Source organism: Geotrypetes seraphini, chromosome 1, assembly GCF_902459505.1.
Source record: "Geotrypetes seraphini chromosome 1, aGeoSer1.1, whole genome shotgun sequence".
Taxonomy (NCBI): Eukaryota; Metazoa; Chordata; class Amphibia; order Gymnophiona; family Dermophiidae; genus Geotrypetes; species Geotrypetes seraphini.
In genome coordinates, this window is record NC_047084.1 from 252971500 (window position 1) to 252995840 (window position 24341).

Below are 24341 nucleotides of genomic sequence, written 5' to 3' on the forward strand. Positions count from 1 at the left end.
GACCTTCCTGTGGCTCTCGAAGACCGGAATTGCCTACCCCTGCTCTAGGTCATCGACTTTTTGTTCCAAAGCAATGATCTTGGATTGAAGAGATTATTGCAAGATACCTTACTGCTGGAGCCTTTCTTCCATGTCTGATAAGCGCTGTTGAGAGGTAAGAAAATCAGCTCTTAGAGCTTCCATTCTATTATCTACCCACTTATTCGACAAGTTTGTCTGATCTTCCAAGCCCCTAACTCAGACTTAGAACTCATCCTCCCTTTGCATCCCACTTCTCTCAACCAATTCCCTCTACTCCCTACTTCCTTACTTGTATCAATTCCTGTTCCCACAATATCCACTTGTACTTATCCATTACTGTATACTGTCTTGAACTGAAAAGGTATGACAGGATATACATAAAACTATTATTATTATTTACCTATTACAGTTTCTTGGCTATCTGTATCTTCATATCCACCAATGCTTCTAATACTGCTTTGATATCAGGCACCATCTCTCTGCTCAGGCCCAACTAATGAGTGAGATCTTGCTGTCTCCTCATCCGCCATCTAGGACTCACCCATGTGACTCCGGTCCCTATCCTTTCTAGGGATTTTTCAAGCCATAATCTCAATTTTTGAAAGAAAAGAGCCTGGGCTATTAAGCTGCAGTGCTTAAAAAAACATAAGAGCTGTTGCCTTGTAAATTATGAAGAAACAATGAAAATCCCAAAAAGAGGAGTATCTGAAAAAATAAGTCTCCCCTGACCCAAAAACACTGGGTGAAGGGAAGAGATAGCCCTAACGAACAACCTACCATAAATAATCCTAAATTTTTTAGGTGAAGGGGAAGCCCTCAGTCACAGCCTATAATGGGGACATGCCCTAGAGCACCAGCCATTGCAGGCTGTGTGACTGAGGGCTTCCCCTTCACCTAAAAAATTTAGGATTATTTATGGTAGGTTGTTCGTTAGGGCTATCTCTTCCCTTCACCCTGTGTTTTTGGGTCAGGGGAGCCTTGTAAATTATGGCATGCAGAAAGAATTTTTTTTGGGAGCTCCCCACACTTCAGATTTGCTGCTAGCTCAGTGTCATATGACCCCCTTTAGTGCATAATTTTAAATAGAAAAATACCTTTATTAAAGATTTCAATATAACGTAACAATCTTTTCAAACATTCAGAAGGCTTCTCAATTGCCATTTACATTAACCTTATTACATTCAAGTTAACATCTGATACACATGCATATCATTAGCTTATGCAAAGGGTGTTCTGAATTTTTTATGCACTAGTCTAGTAATATGTGGGATAAAAATTGGCAATTTTCTGGGCAGAAGAGAACATCTAAGTTATTAATCTCTACATATCCTTTATATGAACCTGTTCATTGAAAAAAAAAAAACCCTGGATTTATGAAGTCTTTTCAGGCATGTTTTTTTGGGAAGTTGTTTTCGCAGAATTGATTTTGGTGTTTAGATGACACACATTACTTATGTTTTGACGACATCCGTAACACTGAAATTTTTAATACATGAAGCTCATTGTTTTACCTCTGAGGAAGGCATATTAATGCCGAAATGTGAATCCATGTTTTTGGAAGACATTATCAAGCAAGGATCATCTTGTTTTACCCTATTTTTAGACTTTCCTTAGGGTTTGTTTTCTTTGATGGTTTATAAACTCTTATACAGGGCACAGTTCCTCTACAAAACCTAACTTGTCAGAGAGTGGATAAAAATTTACTGGTCTGGAATAGAACTTATATATACATTACATAGTAACACAATCAAAAAACAACCAGGATTTTCAGTTCTATTGCCTATGAAGTACTCACAATCTTTTCTTGTCTACTACTCGCTTAACTCGAATGGCCCGTTGTTCAGAGTATAGCCTGCATACTCCTATGAAAAATCCATGAGAAAAAAATTATTATATGTAAAAGTCCATGTCTTATATACAAGATAAACAGATAAAAGAAAGCTTAGGTTCTTACCTCAGTAATCTTCTTTCTTGTAGTTGTGTCTAGTGGTCCTGAAGGCTAGAGTCTTATATCTGAAATAGCAAGTTGCTGGCAGAAAACTGTCAATCATGTTTTCCAACTCCACCTCCTTCTCAGGGAGCAGCTCCTGCCCCCTCAGTTAGTACAAAAGCAATCAAGTAGCACTGTAATAAAAGACATAACTGAAGGAGGGAAACAGGAAAAATCCCTGACACCACAATTCTGTTCTGCTCTGTAACAAACATAGGAAATAACATTATAGCATTCAAACTTGTGCAACCAGCACTAATTATATATAGAGCTCGTAGCTACTCAAATAGCCTATCAAGCAGAGACTTAAACTAGACTGTAAGGTCACCAGGATTTTCCTATGCATCCTTTTTCTTTTGTTTTTTTAAATCCTCTCATACACAGGCCGGGGCATCAGGACCATTAGGTCGCATCTACAAGAAAGATTACCAAGGTAAGAATCTAGTTTTTCTTTCTAGTGTAATGTATCTAGTGGTCCTGAATGCTAGGAACGTACCAAAGCAATCCCCAGAGTCTAGAGTGGACCCGCTGAGCCTGCCTTCAAAACGGAGGGCCAGAAAGCAGCATTTTTCTTGGCTGCTACACCCACCCTATAGAACCTGGTAAAGGTATGAAGAGTAGACCATGTAGCTGCTCTACAAATCTCCTCAGGCGAGACAGCCCTAGTCTCCAACCAAGAGGCAGCAGCCCCTCTATCTGAGTACACTTTCAACACAACCGGTGGCTGTTTACCATAGCCCACATACACAGAGGATTTGGCCATTTTAATCAATCTGGATATTAAGGCTATAGACACCAGCCTCCCTTTCTTGGCATGATGAATCAGAACAAAAAAGTGGTCCGATCGGTATCTTGAAGTTACAAGTTTTGTCTAAGAAGCACTCGCTTGACATCTAGCAAATGCAATATTCTATCCTTTTTCTTAGACCCCATAGGGCAAAAAGCGATCAGACTTCCAGATTGATATGGAAGGCTGAGACTACTTCCGGTAAGAAAGATGGAACCATGTGTAGGAACAACCCAGCTTCCATAATCCTATGGAACGGCTCCCTGCAGGAAAGAACATGTAACTTGGAAACCCATCTCGCTCACATAAATGCCACCAGGAACACTGTCTTAACTGCAAGATCCAAAGGACAGCCTCTCATAAGGGCTCATATGGAGCAGTACCAAGCCCTTACAACAGGATGTTAAGGTTCCAGGAAAGGAAAGGGAAACACTGGAGGGCAAAACTGCAGAACCCCTTTAATGAACTGGGCGAAAGCGTGAGAGTTCAAGGAATCTCTTTCCCCACTGAGCTTGGAAACAGGAAAGGCCTGTTACCTGCATTTTCAGAAAACTGACCAACAGTTCCTTCTAAAGTTCCTCATACAAAAAAAATCCAGGACTACCAAAATCAGAGCTCACTAGGGCTCTATATCTTTCACTGCATGCCAACACTGAAAGGACTTCCAGGTCTTAGCATAGGCTGCCACCATGGTCGTATTTCTAGCTCTGAGTAACATGGTAATGACCACGTCCGAACAACCCTTGTTAGAACCGCCCACTCAAGAGCCATGCCATAAGTCCACAGTGTTCCAGATTCTCAACAGAAACTTGTCCCTGAGTGAGAAGATCTGCTTGGAATGAAAGTATGAGGCCTTTGACCCCCTTGAAATGGACTAGTTTTACATACCATGATCTGCAAGGCCAATTGAACGCTCCTAGTATTATCAAGCAGGGATGATCGCAATCCTGCAAAGAACTTGACTAAGCATGGGCCACAGAGGAAACACATACAAGAGCTTGTTCTCTGGCCACGGTTGTCTAATGTGTCCAACCCTCTCTTCCAAGCTTGAATCTTCCGCTGTAAAAACGAGGCATCTTGGTGTTCACTGCCGAAGGCATCAGATCCATCTATGGAGGCTCCCACCGCCGAACTATGATGTTGAACGCCTGTGGAGACAGTGACCATTCTCCTGGGTTGAAAGTCTGCCAACTGAGAAAGTTGGCCTGCATATTTTCCACTCCTGCTATGGGCACGGCCAAGAGAGCCTGCAAGTGAGCTTCTTCCCACCAGAAGGAGTTGAGCTTCTAGTCACAACAGGGCACTTCTGGTGCATTCTTGCCTGTTGACATGCTACCACTATCACTTTATCCGAGAACACTTTTGGCTGCCTTGCCTTTTACAGACTTCTCAAGTGCCTGAAGCGCTAAACGAATAGCCGAGTTCCAGAAAATTTATGGACTACTTTTACTGAGCTAGAGTCAACGCTTCTGGACTGGGTGTCTGTAGCAGCGATGCACCCAACCATAAAGGTTGGCATCTATCATCAATATCTCCTAGGAGGAGATGTAAAGAGGGATACTCCTGCAAAAGGGTAGTTGACCATAGCCACCATCGCAGGCTGCTCTTCACTGTAGTTAGCCAGGGGAGCGGATTTGTAGGGAGTTCAACTGAGGAGACCAGCGAGAAAGAAGAGTCTTTGCATCGTTTGGACTCCCAAATATGTAACAAATCTTTAGAAGCCTTGAATATTGTCCCAATCCGAACTCTGGACCATCCAGTGTTTGCTGTTTGGAAGGACTCGTGATGACAATGTCACACTAGCCCTTGCCAAAAAGCATCTGCCCCCAGAATGGAAGCCTGCTAAGTGTAGCATCTCCTGCCCACTGTCTTATCCAGAGCATCCGTTAGGCGGAAATCGCAAATGCCGAGACCTTGCTCATAACTCTAATAAGATCAAACAGAGCATCTGCGACATAATTTACTCCAGGGAGGAATATTTGGGGATCTTCCCTATATAACGGATCGGAGGGCCGAGACAGGCAAGTGCAACAAGCACGTGCCATAAAGGAAGACATGGCTGCTGCCTTAATTCCTATGGTCAAAGCTTCAAATTGACACTTGAGGAGCAAGTCCATTTTCTGGTCCCAAGGATCCTTTACCACCACCCCTCTCTTCTCTAAGAAGGGAGGTTCATCTAAGACTTGAACCACGAGCAAATCCTCTCTCGGCTAAACAAACAGCTGCTGGAAATCTAGCACCAAAGGATATAGCTTGGCCAGGGATCTCTCTAGTGACTTCAAGTGGTCAGTGATCAGCTCAGTGATGTATGGAGGATGTGAGGTAAAGAACATGGTCTGAGTCACAGAACTGCTCATAAGTGAGCATTAAGAAGAGGAAGCTGGCAGGACTTCCATCTTAACTCTTGCAGCAAGGTGGAAATAATGCTCAATAGTGCAGAGGCTCTGAACAGTCAGCATACTGTGGGGTCTTCCCCCTGAGCTACCACTTCTTGACTATTGTTCTCCTGGAAGCAGACTCCACCCTGGGATAAAAATGACATGGAATTGGACTTGCAATCCTTCCAGTCCATGATAGACTGAACATCCTGGTACAAGTCTGCATTCTCATCTGGTCGGGGTGCTTACGGAGGGGAGAACCCCTGTGCCACTGCCGTTGGTGTGCTGCTAACAGATGCTGAGGACCCTCAGTAGTTCAAATAAGCATTCCACATAAGGCTTACAAAATCTGGGGTGAAGCTTATACTGTGGATCTCTCTGACCCCAGCAGGGATCCCCTGCCAGTCCTCCTGGGCTCCACAGCCCCCATGCATTTGTGCTTGGGCAATAGATTAAAAAAGTCCTGGGAAGGGTCACTTCCCTGGGAACGCGTCTCTTGTGGATTCCTATCTCTGGAGGACTTGGAGGAGGCTGGACCCAAGGCTCCTGCCACTTCCCCACATTTTCGACCTCACATGGGACACGGACGCTCCTCTGTCAGCCATCCAGTGCAAACCTGGCATGATATAGGAGTAAAGAGGCTTCAGGGGTTCATCCTAGTTGCTTTTGAACAAAATTGAAGGGTTTGAGGTGGATGGAGTTAAAAAAAAAAAAAAAAAAGAGATAAGTTTAAAATCCAAGATGGCAACTTACAGAAAAATCATGCTAAAAACTCCCTAAAGGAAAAAGATCATAGGGAAAGGGTTTTAGAGGAGGGGGACTTTGGCTCTGGGGTCAGAAACCCTCAACTTCAACTTTTAGGGACACCCCCAATTTTCCCCATAGCCTTCAATAGCCTTACTCACTTCAGCATAGGATTTCAGCTGGAATGAAAGAAGAAATCTGCCTCACAGATTCACTGGATGAACCTTGTCTTCTGGCAGCCAGTCAGACCAAGGTCAGATTGAACCTCAACCTCTGGAAAACTGTCACACAAAAGGGGGGAGGACCATGTAATCGGCCCACTGTTAGTCCCAGCCAAGCTGGGAAGGAGTCCAAAGAGCCTGTACTCAAGCTCCTGACTGAATCAGAAATGCAAGCAGCTACATAGGGGATAGCTCCTGAGCTATAAAAATAATATCAGCAGGTTGGCTAGCTAGGTGTCCTTAAAGGAATGATCCTGCTAGCAGTAGACTTCTGCTATGCAAATTTGCATCTTCTTCCAGGCAGAGGTCCCACTAAGTGGGAACCTCCAGGCTCCGAGCCTCCATAGAACACTGAGATAAAATACCTGCAGAGCAGATCAATCAAAAGCACTTTAGAGCAACTTGATTGCAGAAAGGTGAGGGGGGCAGGAACAACTCCCTGGGAAGGAGGTGGAGAGGAAAATGGTGTTGGAATTAAAAAAAAAAAAAAAAAAAACAACATGGGATGAATACAGAAGATCTTTAATTAGAATATCAATGGGCAAACTTTCATGATCTGAATCCTGCAAAGGAGATGGTTTGGATAGGCAGGAATGATCTTCAATGGCAACTCCAGTAATTGGAACCTAAGGACTATACCAGATGAACTTCTAAGGTGTATGGCCCAGAAATAAACAAAGAAAAAAAAAAAATACATTTTAGTTTAATCATGAAATTGTAATGCATGTAATTACAGGGCAGACTGGATGGACCATCATTTACTATGTATGTTACTATGATTGACAGTTTCTACAAGCAAATTCCTGGTTCAGATACAAGACCCTAACATTCAGGACCACTAGATACATTGCACTAGAAATACTATTACAATTCAATAAATGATCTTCATTTGATGACTTTCGATCTGTGCTACATGCACTGGTTATTACAATATTGAACTACTGCAAATTATTTTACCTAGGGCTAGCAAAAGCACTGTTACATTAAGGTGGGCCAAAAATAATCTAGTTCATGAGACATGGTCTCTACAAGTCTAGTTTTGTTCTAACAGAATTAACTGACCACCGTTAATTGTACCAAATCATAAGCATTTTGGTAAACATTTAGAGGTTGCTCAACTACTTTTTAAATTTAATACATAAAATGCAAGTACAGAATTTATATTAATTTTCCAACTAAACCTGAATTGTGAGCAAATGCACATGGAAAAGTTAAAATATATATATAAAATACGGATCAAATCAACACAGTAGTCGGAAATTCTTCTTCCGACTCAAGCAACCGAGAGTGATCCGATCTGTGCTATGCCAATCTACTTCAGAACTGTCACGCAAGCAGTTCTCCTCCCTTAGGCAAGTCACTTAATCCCCCATTGTCCCAGGTACATTAGACAGATTGTGAGCCCACCAGGACAGGGAAAAATACATGAGTACCTGAATAAATTCATGCAAACCGTTCTGAGCTCCCATGGGAGAATGGTATAGAAAACTGAAACTTGAGCTACTGCATAATCCACCTACTTACACCTGAAAATAGGCTTGTTGGCCTACTGATTTATTATGCATTGTTCAATGTTCTGTGATGACTGGTAACAAATGTCATTATTTCACAGTAAATTCAAAACGTTATGTGCAAATGCTGAACAGTAGTCCTACATTCAGTCAATATTCATCAGTGTGACTTTGAAGCAAGATGGATGGACAACAGCATCAATTAAATATGTCACACCCCTGTCTGGCACATTAACATAATCTAATGCTCTGACAGGTTCAGAATGTGCAAGGATGTTCACCTTTGTCCATTTTGACCAAGAACTGGAACAAGGGGTTCTGCTGACTTCAAAATTAGTTTCTGAATTTGAATAACTCAGTCAACTTCCACACTATTCTTGGAATCGGATAATCCACTAATCAGAGGGAGAGAAGTAGCAGTTGGCTTTGTAGGACTACTGACATTTTCTGCCTTTACTTTGGCTGCAAACTTATCTTTCTTCATACACTCTCTCTTTCTAGCCTCCTTTTTTGCAAATACAAAGTCAATGCCGGCCATGCTGCCTGACAAAACATTTTGCTTCGGCATGTTTCTTCCATTTCCAACATCAAAAAGATGGGTGAGACGTTCTTTGAAGGCTTCTTGATTCATCAGATCACTTCTGTTGCTTCTGTGCAAATTCTTTTTTAGCTTCTCATACTCATCATAAAGCTTCATCAATATGTGAATCCTTGAATCTTTTCATTAATATGGTATTTTTGCACACTGCCAGATTTCCAAGACCTTGAACTTGGCCAGATAAGCTGCCTCTTTCAAAGCAGCCTTTTTGTCAGTGTCTATCATCAATCAAAGAACATCCCCATTGGCTGGAAGATGTGAATTGGGCAGTTCATCAGTGCCCTTCCCAGCAGCCATACTTCAGCGCTGCTTCTAGTCTTGACATCCTTACCTTTTAGTTCTTATCCTAAAATGTGGCATCAACTCGGAGAGGGCAGAAGCCGGCTGACCTAAGAGCATGTGCAGATGCTCAAGGTCCCGCTCCGATCCAGTCAGCGCACAACTTTTTCAGCTGGGGAAGCAAATGCCAGTAAGTGAAGAGCTCATTAAAGGATAACCTGGTGGGAAAGGGGGGGGGAAATATTGGTTGCGGAGGAATTGAAGAATAGTCAAGCTTTGGAATGCATTGTTAGAGGTTGTGGTAAGAGTAGATAGTATAGCTGGTTTTTAAAAAGGTTTGGACAATTTCCTGGAGAAAAAGTCCATAGTCTGTTATTGAGAAAGAAATGGGGGAAGCCACTGCTTGCCCTGGATTGGTAGCATGGAATGTTACCACTCTTTGGATTTTGGCCAGGTACTAGTGACCTAGATTGGCCACCATGAAAACAGGCTACTGGGCTTGATGTATCATTGGTGTGACCCAGTAAGGCTATTCTTATGTCCTCTATACTTGACGACATCACACAGGTAAGACCAGTAAAACTAAAAAAAGAAAGCCAACCCATGGTTCTCAGAATCTTTACTAAAACTGACAACAGAAGTGAGAAAGCTGGAAAGAACTTGGAGAAAAATCCAGATCCAAGACAACTACATCCATTGGAGGGGAGAAGTAAATCAATATAAGAAAGCCATAGCAGAAGCCAAAAAGCTATACTATGAAAAACTAATTAACTAACCAACCAATCAGAGAACTCCCCTAAATGCCGCTTTAAGATTTTCATCTTATCTACAACAGAATTAACAGATGGTCTGTATCCTGCAAATGATGTGATAGTTTGGATAGGCTGGAGTAAGCCTTCATGGGAGCTCCAGTAGTTGTAACCCAAGGTATCGACCTTTGACAGTAACTCCAGTAGGTTCGAGTGGACTTCTATAGTCTAGATCCAGTAATATCAAAGAAAAAAGATGATTCAATTTAAGCATGAATTTATAATGTGTAACTGCTGGGCAAACTGGATGGGGTCTAGGAAGATTCAGTGTGGTTTCAGTGCACCCAGTTCAATGTGGCTGAGCAAAGCGCTCAATCAGCCAGGATGAATCTTCCTACACCCAGCTGTCAGCTCGGGAGCATCATAGCAGCAACTGCTCTCTTTTGGGGGAGCAATGTCTCCCACACCCCCAACCTAGGGATGCCCCCTTACTCTTCCCTGCCACTCAAGCACCCCCTTGTCGCTGAATACCTCCTGAAAAGTTTGCTGGCATGAATAGCATCTTCCACAACCTGTTCGCGCCAGTCTCAGCTCCTCTCTTAACATAATGTCCTAGTCCAGGACATAACATCAGTAGGGAGGCGAGGCAAGGCCAGCCAGCGCAAGCAAGGAGTGGAAGATGCTGCTTGCACTGGCAAACTTTTCAAGAGGGGTGGGGGGGCAGCAGCGGCGGAGAGGCACAGACACCCCTGCCAAGATAGCACCCGGGAGGGAGATGGTTCCCCTAACCTTTACTAGGTCACTGAGGTGGAGAGAATGAGAAACACCAACAGTGACGTGGAGAGGACGATTCAGCATGGTTGTGATGAATCATCCTACACTGAAACAGCCATGATGAATCATCCCATTCTGGACTGGACGGATCATTCAGGTCTTTATCTGCCATAATTTACTATGTCACTCTAACCAAAGAACCTAGAATAAATTGCAATACTGCTATGTGTTTTTCGAAAATAGTAAAATAATACTTTTTAAATAATCTTCAATGAAGTCTAAAACTGCATGTCTGTGTTCCTTCACTTGTGGGGAATGGATATCCTTGCAAGCTGTAAAAGAAAAAAACAGCAGAGTAATGTATTCACAAATAAAGACATCTTTAGTTGCACAGAATATAATATGATAAATGTTTTAACAACAAATTTAAAATAAAAATATTACATTTGTTTGAATTTATCTATTGAAATGATTAAACTATGTAATTTTGTGAGGGATGGGAGTTGGGGGCTGTTAGGTTCCTCTTGTTTCTAGCCAAGTTTGCCCAAATTTAGTCCTTGAGGGCTGTAAACAGAGTGGGCTTTCAGGATATTCCTAATGAATATGTATGAAAAAGATCTGCAGAGAATGGATGTAGTGAGTAAGCAAATTCATTAGAAATATCCAGAAAACCTGCCTTGTGTGCAGCCCAAGGACTGAATTTAGACAAGCCTATTCTGGATTATGTTGTGAATTGCCTCACCAAAAGGCAACTATGTATTACTTACCCACCAGTGAGTCTTCCCAGGAGCAGACCCACATTCTGAAACTTATGCTAAATTCAACATTCTCTCTATTTTAGAAAATACATTAAAGCCTGCCTCTTCTCAGTTGACATGCCATTAACTCTGTACCAGCTTACTGCACACCCATAACTTATGCACAGTTGGTTTATAGCAGTGGTCTCAAACTCAAACCCTTTGCAGGGCCACATTTTGGATTTATAGGTACTTGGAGAGTCTCAGAAAAAATAGCTAATGTCTTATTAAAGAAATGATAATTTTGCATGAGGTAAAACTCTTTATAGTTTATAAATCTTTCCTTTTGGCTAAGTCTTAATAATAATATCGTAATTTATAGCAAAAGAGATATATGATCAAGAAACTGTTTTATTTTACTTTTGTGATTATGATAAACATACCAAGGGCCATAAATAGTACCTGGCGGGCCGCATGTAGCCCCCGGGCCGCAAGTTTGAGACCACTGGTCTATAAAGCACAGTTACTTACCTTAACAGGTGTTATCCAGGGACAGCAGGCAGATATTCTTGACTGATGGGTGACGGCACCGACGGAGCCCCGGTACGGACAATTTTAGAGTGATTGCACTCTAAGAACTTTAGAAAGTTCTAGCTCGGCCGCACCGCGCACGCGCGAGTGCCTTCCCGCCCGACAGAGGCGCGCGATCCCTCAGTTAGTATAAGCCAGCTAAGAAGCCAACCCGGGGAGGTGGGTGGGACGCAAGAATATCTGCCTGCTGTCCCTGGATAACACCTGTTACGGTAAGTAACTGTGCTTTATAGACCAGTGGTCTCAAACTTGCGGTCCCAGGACAAGCAGGCAGCATATTCTTGACTGATGGGTGGCCTCCAAGCTAACAAAAAGAGGGATGGAGGGAAGGTTGGCCATTAGGAAAACAAATTTTGCAAAACAGATTGGCCGAAGTGTCCATCCCGTCTGGAGAAAGCATCCAGACAATAATGAGATGTAAAAGTGTGAACTGAGGACCAAGTAGCAGCCTTGCAGATTTCCTCAATAGGAGTGGAACGGAGGAAAGCTACAGAAGCTGCCATTGCTCTGACTCTATGGGCCGTGACAGAACCTTCCAGTGACAGTCCGGAGTGAGCATAACAGAATGAAATGCACGCTGCCAGCCAATTAGACAACGTACGTTTAGAAACGGGACGTCCCAATTTATTTGGATCAAAGGACAGAAAAAGTTGGGGAACTGATCTGTGGGGTTTCGTACGCTCTAGATCACAGGTGTCAAAGTCGGTCCTCGAGGGCCGGAATCCAGTCGGGTTTTCAGGATTTCCCCAATGAATACGCATGAGATCTATGTGCATGCACTGCTTTCAATGCATATTCATGGGGGAAATCCTGAAAACCCGACTGGATTGCGGCCCTCGAGGAGGGACTTTGACACCCCTGCTCTAGATAGTAAGCCAGAGCCCTTTTACAATCCAAAGTATGTAAAGCTTGTTCTCCAGAATGAGAATGAGGTTTTGGAAAGAAAACAGGTAGAACAATGGATTGGTTGAGATGGTTGAGATGGAATTCAGAGACAACCTTAGGGAGAAACTTTGGATGTGTACGCAAAACCACCTTGTCATGGTGAAAAACCGTAAAAGGTGGATCTGCGACCAATGCATGAAGCTCACTGACCCTCCTGGCAGAGGTAAGAGCAATAAGGAAAAGCACTTTCCAAGTGAGAAACTTGAAAGGAGAGGTAGCCAAAGGTTCAAATGGAGGCTTCATTAAGGCGGAAAGAACCACATTGAGATCCCAGATAACAGGAGGGGCTTTAAGAGGTGGTTTCACATTGAAAAGCCCTCGCATGAACCTGGACACCAGGGGATGAGCTGAGAGAAGTTTTCCATGGACTGGCTCATGAAAAGCTGCAATGGCACTGAGGTGGACTCTGATGGAAGAGGACTTAAGGCCAGAGTCAGACAAAGAAAGCAAATAATCCAACAATGTCTCCACTGCCAGAGAAGTTGGATCAAGATGATGAAGAAGACACCAGGAGGAAAATCTCGTCCATTTCTGATGGTAACATTGCAGAGTGGTTGGTTTCCTGGAGGCATTCAGAATGGAACGAACAGGCTGAGATAAAAGAGTATCATGAGATGTCAGCCCGAGAGATACCAAGCTGTCAGGTGCAGAGACTGGAGGTTGGGATGTAGAAGGGTTTCCTGCTGTTGCGTAAGCAGAGAAGGAAACAGAGGAAGAAGAAAAGGTTCCCTGGAACTGAGTTGAAGTAGAAGGGAGAACCAATGTTGCCTGGGCCACCTCGGAGCAATCAGAATCATTGTGGCTCGTTCCCTCTTGAGCTTGAATAAGGTTCTCAACATTAGAGGCAGAGGAGGGAAGGCGTACAGGAACAGATTCGACCAGTCGAGGAGAAAAGCATCCGCTGCCAGACGGTGAGGAGAGTAAAGTCTGGAGCAGAATAGGGGCAGCTGGTGATTGTGAGGAGCTGCAAAGAGGTCTATCTGAGGAGTGCCCCATTGAGTGAAGATAGACTGCAGAGTTACAGGATCGAGTGTCCACTCGTGAGGCTGGAGAATTCTGCTGAGTTTGTCTGCTAAAGAATTCTGTGCTCCCTGAATGTAGATAGCTTTCAGGAAGAGATGGTGATCTATGGCCCAATTCCAGATCTTTTGGGCTTCTTGGCATAAAAGGCGAGAGCCTGTCCCACCCTGTTTGTTGATGTAGTACATCGCAACCTGATTGTCTGTGCACAACAGAAGGACCTGAGGAAAGAGAAGATGTTGGAAGGCCTTGAGGGCATAAAACATCGCTCTGAGTTCCAGGAAATTGATTTGATGTTTCTTTTCCTGGGCTGTCCAAAGACCTTGAGTCTGGAACTCGTTCAAGTGAGCTCCCCATGCATAAAGAGAGGCGTCGGTGGTGATGACCAGTTGATGAGGGGGCTGATGGAATAGAAGACCTCTGGATAGATTTGAGGATACCAACCACCATTGAAGAGACTGACGAAGAGATGATGTCACAGAGATGTGTCGTGAGCAAGGATCCGTCGCTTGGGACCACTGAGTAGCAAGGGTCCATTGAGGAGTGCGCAGGTGAAGACGTGCGAGGGGCGTGACATGAACTGTAGATGCCATGTGCCCCAGGAGTACCATCATTTGCCTGGCTGAGATGGAAGGTAGCGAAAGCACCTGCTGACATAGAGACTGAAGGGTCTGAAGACGATTGGATGGTAGGAAAGCTCTCATGAGGAGTGTGTCCAGGATCGCTCCAATGAATTGAAGTCTCTGAGTGGGGGTGAGATGAGACTTGGGTAGATTGATCTCGAACCCCAGAATTCGTAGAAACAAGATGGTTTGGTTGGTGGCCAGTAGAACTGCTTGAGCGGATGTGGCCTTGATTAACCAGTCGTCCAGGTAAGGGAAGACCTGGAGGTGGTGAGAGCGTAGAAATGCCGCTACCACAATGAGACACTTGGTGAAGACCCTTGGAGAGGAGGCAAGGCCGAAGGGCAGCACCTTGTATTGGTAATGACAATGATTGATCATGAAACGGAGATACTGTCTTGAGGTTACATGGATCGGTATGTGAGTGTATGCCTCTTTGAGATCGAGGGAGCATAGCCAGTCGTTTTGATTGAGAAGAGGATAAAGGATGGCTAAAGAAAGCATCTTGAATTTTTCTTTTACCAGGTGTTTGTTGAGATCGCGGAGATCCAAAATTGGTCTGAGATCTCCTGTTTTTTTGGGGACTAGAAAATAACGGGAGTAGAATCCCTGCCCTTTTTGATCTTGAGGAACTTCTTCTATAGCGTTTAGAAGAAGGAGGGATTGAACTTCCTGAATGAGGAGGGCAGATTGAGGACTGTTCAAAGCAGACTCTTTTGGCAGGTTTTGGGATGGAAGAGTCTGAAAGTTGAGAGAGTAGCCGTGGCGGATGATGTTGAGGACCCATTGGTCCGAAGTGATAACTTCCCATCGGCTGAGGAACAGAGAAAGTCGACCTCCTATAGGTTGAGGCAGGAGAGCAGGAATAGGAATACTGGCTATACTGTGGAGAATGAAGTCAAAAGGGCTGTGACTTCTGCTGAGGAGGTGGTTTCACAGGTTGCTGCTGTGGCTGCTGTCTGGGAGGCTGACGTTGTTGCTGCCTCTGACGCCTGGGTTGCTGAGCAGTGGTAGGTAATGGCCGAGCTGTGAAGCGGCGTTGATAGGCCGACTGCTGCCTATATGGTTTTGGCGGAGGAGGCTTCTTTTTATTTTTAAGCAGGGTATCCCAGCGTGTCTCATGAGCAGAGAGCTTTTGTGTGGTTGAGTCCATGGATTCCCCAAAGAGCTCATCCCCTAGGCAAGGGGCGTTGGCTAACCGATCCTGATGATTAACATCAAGGTCGGATACCCGAAGCCAGGCCAGGCGACGCATAGCAACCGACATTGCTGTCGCTCTGGATGTAAGTTCAAAGGTATCATATATGGATCTAACCATGAACTTACGTAATTGAAAAAGAGACGACAAGCAGGTATGAAAGGAGTGATGTTTTCGTGAAGGAAGGTACTTTTCGAAGGAAGCCATGGTGGTAAGGAGATGCTTCAAATAAAAAGAAAAATGAAAAGCATAATTGCTAGCTCTATTTGCTAACATAGCATTTTGGTAGAGCCTCTTACCAAATTTATCCATGGCTCTACCTTCTCTGCCAGGAGGTACCGATGCATATACACTGGCTCCTGAAGATTTTTTAAGGGTGGATTCGACAGTTAAGGATTCGTGTGGAAGTTGAGGTTTGTCGAACCCAGGAATGGGAATTACCTTATATAGAGAATCCAGTTTACGTGGGGCCCCTGGAACAGTTAAAGGAGTCTCTAAATTCTTATAGAAAAAGTCTCCCTCAAGATGTCATGAAGAGGGAGTTTCAAAAATTCCTTTGGAGGCTGGTCAAAATCAAGGGCATCCAAAAAAGCTTTGGACTTTTTGGATTCAGCCTCCAAAGGAATGGACAAGGAGTCACACATCTCTTTCAAAAAGCAGGAGAAAGAGGAAGTGACTTGTTTGGAGGATGGGTCAGGGACAGTTGAATCCTCCTCCTCTGAGGAACATTCGCCTTCAGAAAGAAAGGGTTCCTCTGAGTCTCCCCACAGGTCAGGATCCCTGACATGGGGAGTATGGTCCCGAGACTCAGGTGTCGATGATTGTAAGTGTCGGTGCCGAAGCTGGAGTCGATGGAACGGGGTCGGACATCTCGGCACCGAACAATAATCGCTGCTGGATTTGGCGATTTTTTAATGTCCGTTTTTTTAGAGTGGCACAGCGGGTGCAAGTAGAGGCCTGATGCTCAGGACCCAAACACTGTAAACACCAGTTGTGTGGGTCCGTGAGAGATATAGGCCGAGCACACCGCTGGCACTTTTTAAAACCCGGTTGAGGGGGCATGAAAGGAAAAACGGCTTCAGCCAAATCGAAGGCCGAGGCTTCGATGGTGGCAGAAGGCCCCGCCGGGGAAAGATTAAATTAAAGAAAAAATGAAGGTTTTTTTTTTTTTTTTACAAAAAAGAAAAAAAGAAAAGAAATAAGATTAAATAATCAAAAGTTTACGCGAGCGGGAAGGCAAAGAGAAAAAAGTTTCAACAGCCGTTGAAAACGCGTCTTCTTAGCTCCGCGGAAACTAAGAAACTGAGGGATCGCGCGCCTCTGTTGGGCGGGAAGGCACTCGCGCGTGCGCGGTGCGGCCGAGCTAGAACTTTCTAAAGTTCTTAGAGTGCAATCACTCTAAAATTGTCCGTACCGGGGCTCCGTCGGTGCCGTCACCCATCAGTCAAGAATATGCTGCCTGCTTGTCCTGGGATAATATGCATTCAGTTTAGCCACCTATGTATTTATGCCAATGCCATCTTGTCCTGTTTATATCTCAACCGCACTTGTCCTCTTGGCTACCTATTAAGATATTTCATTGTACTATACAAAGAGCATATCTACAGGGTGAGGCAAAAGAAATATTCCCCTAGTTTTGTTTTGTTTTCTTTGCTGTTTTCTCAGCAACCACTTGGAATTTCAATGTGAAGTTTTATAGCTTCATTTATTACTATCTGGCAGAATGTCATGGAAAGAACAACTGTTGAAGTTAAATAATATAGGAACCTGTGTTAATGGAGAATATAAGTGAAACCAAAAAGTACAGTCATCTAAGAAGCCAACAGGAAGAGCATGTTTCATGAAGATAAAAATAAAATAGGGGAATGCGGATTTGAAACAGTAACATGGTGTAAAGCTGAATGCAAAATTAACTGGAAAGTTTTATGAGTGCAAACCATCAAAGAAATTTATAGGGACTAAAGTCCGACTACAAAATGTGAATGTAAGACAGACATCTGAGAGACAGTGATTTAGAAACATCATGGGTTACCATATGTCTGGTGAAACCTGGACATCTCTTCTTTTTAGAGGACTGTCTGGGTGTGCGTTTGATTTTTTAATTCACCCACAAACCTGCCCACCTACTTTGGGCTCAGCATAAATTATGCATCCAACCTCTCCAACTTTCTGAAATCTGGCTTGTCTTTGGTCTTCCTCTCCTCCCAGCTGCCTTGCGCTTCCTCTCTAGCCCCTCTCCCCTCTGCGGTCTTCCAAGGCTCAGATTGGATGCTGGCAGTGTCAGTGATTAAGACACCCACTGCAAGCAGGCTCCTCCTGAACTCTTCTCTCTGTTGCGTCCCACATCTTTATGCAAGTTCCTGCGCAGGTGGGACGTGGCAGAGAGAGGAGTTTAGTAACTGGCAGGCAGCGAGTGTCTAAATCACTGACACTGCTGGCAATGTGTCACAGAAGTCGAAAACCGCAAGGGGAAGGGGACACTAAAGAGAAATACTGGAGTCCTAAACCCCATGACAGAGAAAGATGCTGCTCAGAAGGGGAGGAGAGGAAGAAAGGAGAAAGGAAGGAAACAAAGCTGGCAGGAAGATCAGAGGACAGGTCAAGGGGCAGGATGAAGAGATTATATGAAGGCATAAAGGAGACAGGGGGCGGGGAGGCATCAGAGAGATAGAAATTGATGCTGGGAAGGGGGTCAGCAGAGAAATATGGAGAGAGGGCAAAGATGCTGGATCTGGTGTAGGAAAGATAAAAATGAAGAGAGCCAAAGCTGGAATGAATTGTAAAAAGGAGAGAGGAGGTACAGGCTGGATGGAATGGGGAGAGGGGCAGGGGGAGAAGGCAGATGGTGGATGGAAGGGACAGATCCTGGATGGGAGTGAAAAGACGATGAGGAAAGCAGAAATCAGAGATGACAAAGATAAAACATAACATAAAAATTTATTTATATACTACAGTACCTTAGGAGTTCTATACTGTTTACAAAAGAAAATTGAAACAATGACAATAAAAAACAAATGACCTAGAAATTACAAAAATTTCTTAAGTAGGTTTTCAATAATTTCCTGAACCTCTGATAGACAGAGCTAACTAACAGATTAACAAACTTTATCACATGAAGCTGCCTGAAAAGATAAGAGTCGTTGAAAATAGCTCTTGTATAAATGACCCTTTACCAGTGGAAAAGCAAACAAATTGCAATTACGTCTTGGGCATTGTGAATTAATGAATAATAAATGATCCACAATATAAATCAGGTGCTAAACCATGTAAGACTTTATAGCATACTAATTTTTTAGCCTGTTACATTAACAGGTGCTAGAATAGATGTGTCTCTGCATAGCAGTAGCCCTTCTCCCTTCCTTTCACCTACCCCCTGTCCAGCAGCACCCCTTCCCTGCTCCCCCTGTCCAGCAGTAGCCCTTCTCCCTTCCTTTTACCTCCCCCTGTCCAGCAGCACCCCTTCCCTGCTCCCCCTGTCGAGTAGTAACCCTTCTCCCCTTCCTTTTACCTCCCCCCTGTCCAGCAGCACCCTTTCTCCTTTGCCTGCTCCCTGTCCAGCATCCGCTAGACCAGGCAGCCTCGGGGCTTTTGCTAGGCCAGTTCGCCTCGCATTATCGAAGTGGGCCGGCCTAGCAAATGCCCTGCTGCTGCTGCTTGATGAAACCGCAGCTGCTGCCACTGCTGTTCTGGGGATGAGAAGAGGAGGCGTCCCAGCAGCAGCAGCGTAGTCAGAAGGCAGAAAGTCAGCCGGCGTCGGAAATTGGGGCAGGAAATCAGCTGAGGTAGGCACTGCGTCAAAGAGATTGAAGTGCACATGCGCGCTAAGGGTTTTATTATAGCAGATAAAACCAAACTTAAATCTGACACTGGCCTCGATTGGTAACCAATGTACTGTCTGGTAATAAGGGTAAACATGATCTGATTTTTTCATATTGAAAATTAATTGGACTGCTGTGTTTTGTATGATGCAGGATCTATGAAAAATTTTCTGATAGCCCACTAAATAAATAATATAACAATAATACAAAATACTTAGAATTACTGTACCAACAGTCTAAAAGAAGAAACATCAAAATATGGTTTAATAGTCTACAAGATAAACAAACTTTTCCTTACTAAAGCATCAGTATTTGAATTTATTGTGAGATTTTGATCTAAAATACCCCTAGAACACTTATACCGGTAGTAGGATTGAGCACAAAATTCCATTCAAATTTATATGCTTGTCTCTATTTCTTTCTTCTTGCAATTCTGTTTTTTTCTGCATTGAGTTTTAATTTAAATTCGGTCATCCATAATTCGTGATTGTGGTAGATATTAACTGCATAGATTGAGAGAATGATGAGTATATTGGAATTGCAATAGTAATATCAGCATAACTGTAAAATGTCATATTTAACTTAGATCAGAGTTTCTCAACATGTGGTATGCATACCCAGGGGGTATGCGAGACCCATGCTGAGGGTATATGCTGTGTCCGTCACGCCACCTTCATTTGCTGCCCAACATCTGCATTTCTCTCTCCTCCAGTCATCTCTTCGCCAGGCCAGGCCACAGACATGTGGCCACTGCTGCCACCGACTCTCTTCAGCCCCACTAAGAGTCGCCACGGAGGCAGATTGAGACCGTTTAGGGGGGAGAACGCTTAGTCTGAAACTCTGACCACAAAACTTTCATAAATTTAGAAAAAGTGTCTGGCTCCTGGGGCAGACAGTCACTCTTAGCAGATTTGCATTTGTATCTCTTTGGCCACAGAGGGTCCTCAGCCTTGCTGAACTAAGTAACAACTAGACCAAGCTTCGAAGACAAGAATGGCTGCCCCGCCAGGCTAGCTGATCTTTTTGTCACCTGCTTTAACAGGGGAGAAGCTAAGTTGGGCACTATAGCCCCCCCTCCCCCACCCAGGCTGTACCATGTGGCACATGGCACAAGGACGCTCCAAAAGTGCACAATCCTGGCAAGAATCCACATGAGGAGAGCCTAAGGACTCCATCTCAGCAGGTTTCCAGGCAAAAAAAATGCAGTTCTGAAGAATCAAGGAACTTTAAAAAAAAAAAAAAAAAAAAGATTGCTAAAAATCCAAAATGGCCACTGTCAAAAAAATTGCACCAAAATCACATTTTTCACACTTCTCAAACTGCAGCGGGCAGGAAGGCACTTACGCATGTTCAATACGAGCAGTTTGAGATTTTTTCATTTTAAAAGTGACGGTACACTTTTGCACTTTCTGTACCAGACTCCGTGGATGACATCACTCACATGTGAGAATATGCTGCCTGCTTTTCTTCAGATATCATAACTCTGGGTTCTATAAGGCCTCAGTGCCAAAGACTATGTACAGATTATGAAAAATTGCCAGGTGGACCTTAGGAAATTGGAAGGCTGGGCGTCCAAATGGCAGATGAAATTTAATGTGAACAAATGCAAAGTGATGCATATTGGGAAGAATAACCTGAATCACAGTTACCAGATGCTAGGGTCCACCTTGGGGGTCAGTGCCCAAGAAAAGGATCTGGGTATCATTGTAGACAATATGATGAGACCTTCTGCCCAATGTGCGGCGGTGGCCAAAAAAGCAAACAGGATGCTAAGAATTATTAAAAAAGGAATGGTTAGCAAGACTAAGAATGTTATAATGCCCCTGTATCACTCTATTGTGTGACCTCATCTGGAGCATTGCATTCAATTCTGGTCTCCTTATTTCAAGAAAGATATAGCGGCGCTAGAAAAGGTTCAAAGAAGAGCGACCAAGATGATAAAAGGGATAGAACTCCTCTCGTATGAAGAAAGACTAAAATGATTGGGGATCTTCAGCTTGGAAAAGAGACGGCTGAGGAGGAGATATGATTGAAGACTACAAAATCCTGAGTGGAGTAGAATGGGTACAAGTGGATCGATTTTTCACTCTGTCAAAAATTACAAAGACTAGGGGATACTCAAAGTTACAGGGAAATACTTTTAAAACCGTAGGAGGAAAAAAAAAAAAATTCACTCAGAGAATAGTTAAGCTCTGGAATGCATAGCCAGAGGATGTAGTAAGAGCAGACAGCATAGCTGGCTTTAAGAAAGGTTTGGACAACAAGGGGGAAACCACTGCTTGCCCTGGAATATTGCTACTCCTTGGGTTTTGGCCAGGTATTAGTGACCTGGATTGGCCACCATGAGAACAGGCTACTGGGCTTGATGGACTATTGGCCTGACCCAGTAAGGCTATTCTTATGTTCCTAGGTACCATGCAAAGCTATAATAATAATAACAGTTTATATACCGCAGGACCGTGAAGTTCTATGCGGTTTACAAAGATTAAGGAAGGTACAAATAGATTGAATGTAACATGGAGGAAGCTAGAGATTAACAGTTTGAGGGATTAGTTATTGAGGAGAGAGAGTTGTATGGGTCAGCTACCTATATATTTCAGGAACAGATATTTTTTAGGTGTTTTCTGAATTCCCCGTAGGTAGTAGGCGTAAGCTTAAGCAATTGTTCTAGATCTTTACTCCATAATGCTGCCTGATGAAAGATAAGGTGTTGATGGTGTCTTTTGAGTTTACATCCTCTAATTGGAGGGGAAACAAAGATTGAATGTGAGCTTCTCTTATGTTTGTTGGCTGAGAAGGAGAAAAGGACAGTTATGTATTTAGGGCTAGTCCATATAGTACTTTGAAGCAGAAGCAGGCAAACTTAAACTTTATGCGTGCCTCCATTGGCAGCCAATGCAGCTGTTGGTAGTAAGATGTTACATGATCAAACTTCTTCAGCCCGAAAATCAGTCTGACCGCCGCATTCTGCATTAATTGTAATCGTCGCATGTTCTTTTGGGAAATTGCTAAATAAGCTATGTTACAGTAATCAAGTTGACTCAGTATCAGGGATTGTACCAGGATTCTAAATGCTGGCATATCAAAATATGCTCTAATGGATCGAAGTTTTCAGAGAGTGAAAAAAACCCTTTCTGATTAAGGAGTCTACCTGGTCCTTCATGGTTAAGCACTGGTCTAGTGTTACACCCAGTATCTTCATAGTGGACTGAATAGGATAGCTAAGGTTATTGATACATAGCAGTGTTTTGATGTCAAGCGGGTGTGGCGAAGCTACAAAAAAATTTTGTTTTTTCTGAATTAAGTTTCAGTTTGAATTCAGTCATCCATGGCTCCATCAAATTTAATGCTTCTGATGCCTTGGGAGTAGTTTCTGAGAGAGAGTTAGTACAGGAATGATGATCGTAAAGCCATCTGCGTAACTGAATACTTTTATATCCAGTTGGGTCAGTTGCGCACCTAGTGAGGACATGTAGACATTGAAAAGCAATGGGGATAGTGGTGATCCTTGTGGTACACCAGATTGCTCCAGGTATCAGAGAGATTGTAATTGAAACGTACTTGATAAGTACGGGACATAAGGAAGCCTCGGAACCATTCCAACACCTCTTCCCTAATGCCAATTGCATCTAGGCATTGTAGCATTTTTCCATGGTCAACTAAGTCAAAGGCAGAGCTCATATCAAATTGCATGATCAGGGCATTAAGGCCCTTACTGAACAAGAGATGCAGATTATCTAAGATGGCCACAATTACTGTTTCTGTACTGAACAGAGGTCTAAAGTCATATTGAGTTTCCTGCAAGAGAGAGAACTGATCAAGATATTTCAGCAGTTGGGAATGTACCAATCCTTCCATGATTTTTACGATGAATGGAATGGATGCTATTGGTCTATAGTTGGTTACCAACGCTGATGATTCTTTACTATTTTTTGGAATTGGGGTTATTATTATGTGACCATTATTAGTAAGGAATTTTCCATTTTTTAGGTTATGGGCTAAGTAATTCAGCAGAGATAGTTTAAATTCTAGAGGAGCCGCTTTCATGATTTTTGGGGGACATGAGTCCAGACTGCAGTATGATTTAGAGTATTTGTTATATAGTTTGATGTAATTGTTCCATTCTAAATCTTGAAAGGAACTCCAGATCATGTCTGATGGTGTTTCATTTTCTTGTATGTTAGCTATTTGATTACCATTAGTGTCATTTGTTGAACAGTTGTTTCTTAGGTTTTTAATTTTTGAATCGAAATGCTGTGCTAAATCATTTGCTGAAGGTAGTTTAATGTTGTGTACGAGTTGAGTGTAGTGTGTGGTGTCAAATAAATTTGTGACCAACTTGAACAGCTCTTTTGTATTGATTCCATTTGAACTAGTGCTAGATAGATTGATTTTAGAAGAGTAGAATGCTTTACGTTTATCTTTTATCAGTTGTTTGTAGATTTTTATGTTAGATCTCCAGTTGTTACGTTCTGACAATTCTGTTTTTTTCCAAATTCTTTCTAGCCTTCTTACTAGTTGTTTCATTTTTAGAAATTTGGTGTCAAACCATTTGTTATATTTATTTGCGCAGCTTTTGCTTTTTGGTTTGGGGGCTATTTCATCTAAAATGGCTGTGCTAGTTTTCATCCAGTGATCCCAAAAATCGACTTCTTCTCCTTTTTCCGCTTGGAGCTCATATTCTTCTGCATTGATATGGGCCCTTGTGAGTTGTTCTTATTTTTTTCTTTTTATCCTTGGGTGTGTTTTAGATTTTGAATGAGTCCAGATTAATTTGAAATAGTAAGTAAAATGGTCAGACCAGATATCTTGGCACCAAGTGCCATTGAGTAGAGAGATGGCAGGGTCTAAAATATCCTTTGTGGATATAATAATAATAATAACTTTATTTTTTCTATACCGCCACAATCTTGCGACTTCTAGGCGGTTTACAGTGAAGAGAGCTGGACAATCAGCGAATTACAGAGTACAAATAGGGAATATGTCACTGAACAGTCAGTGATTACAGAGTACAATTAGTGAGAACACAATATCAACATGTTACAGTGAGGTGGGCTGGACAATCGGCGAATTCCAGAATACAGTTGGCGAAGATGTCACTGAACAGTCAGTGGAAACAGAGTACAATTAGTGAGAATACAAGGTATCGACATATTGTTAATAAGTTTTAGAAGTGGTTTCTGACTAGGAGATAAATCTATCGAACAGTGCTGTCTTAATTTCTTACCGAAATGCGCCGTAGGTCGACCCGGCTCTGCTGATGTAATTGCCCAGCCAGGTCTGCTGTTTGCTAGCTTGAAACGTTAAAGGTTCTATCCAGAAAGGACCTGTATTTGCAATCAGTGATCTTTGGATAG

At 43.1% G+C, this 24341-nt stretch overlaps 1 protein-coding gene across 2 annotated transcripts in view; it reads right to left on the reverse strand.

Annotated features, from left to right (window-relative positions):
* The window catches only part of STX18 (syntaxin 18), a 200740-nt gene that overhangs the window by 84197 nt on the left and 92202 nt on the right, over positions 1 to 24341 (reverse strand). Inside the window, exons 4-5 of one of the 2 annotated variants that reach the window (XM_033949363.1) lie at positions 10307 to 10384; positions 1817 to 1883 (exon numbers count right to left, since the gene is read on the reverse strand). In XM_033949363.1, coding sequence (XP_033805254.1) covers positions 1817 to 1883; positions 10307 to 10384 — 145 coding nt within the window. The remainder of the gene's footprint in view (positions 1 to 1816; positions 1884 to 10306; positions 10385 to 24341) is intronic. The other variant, XM_033949373.1, reaches the window with a different exon arrangement.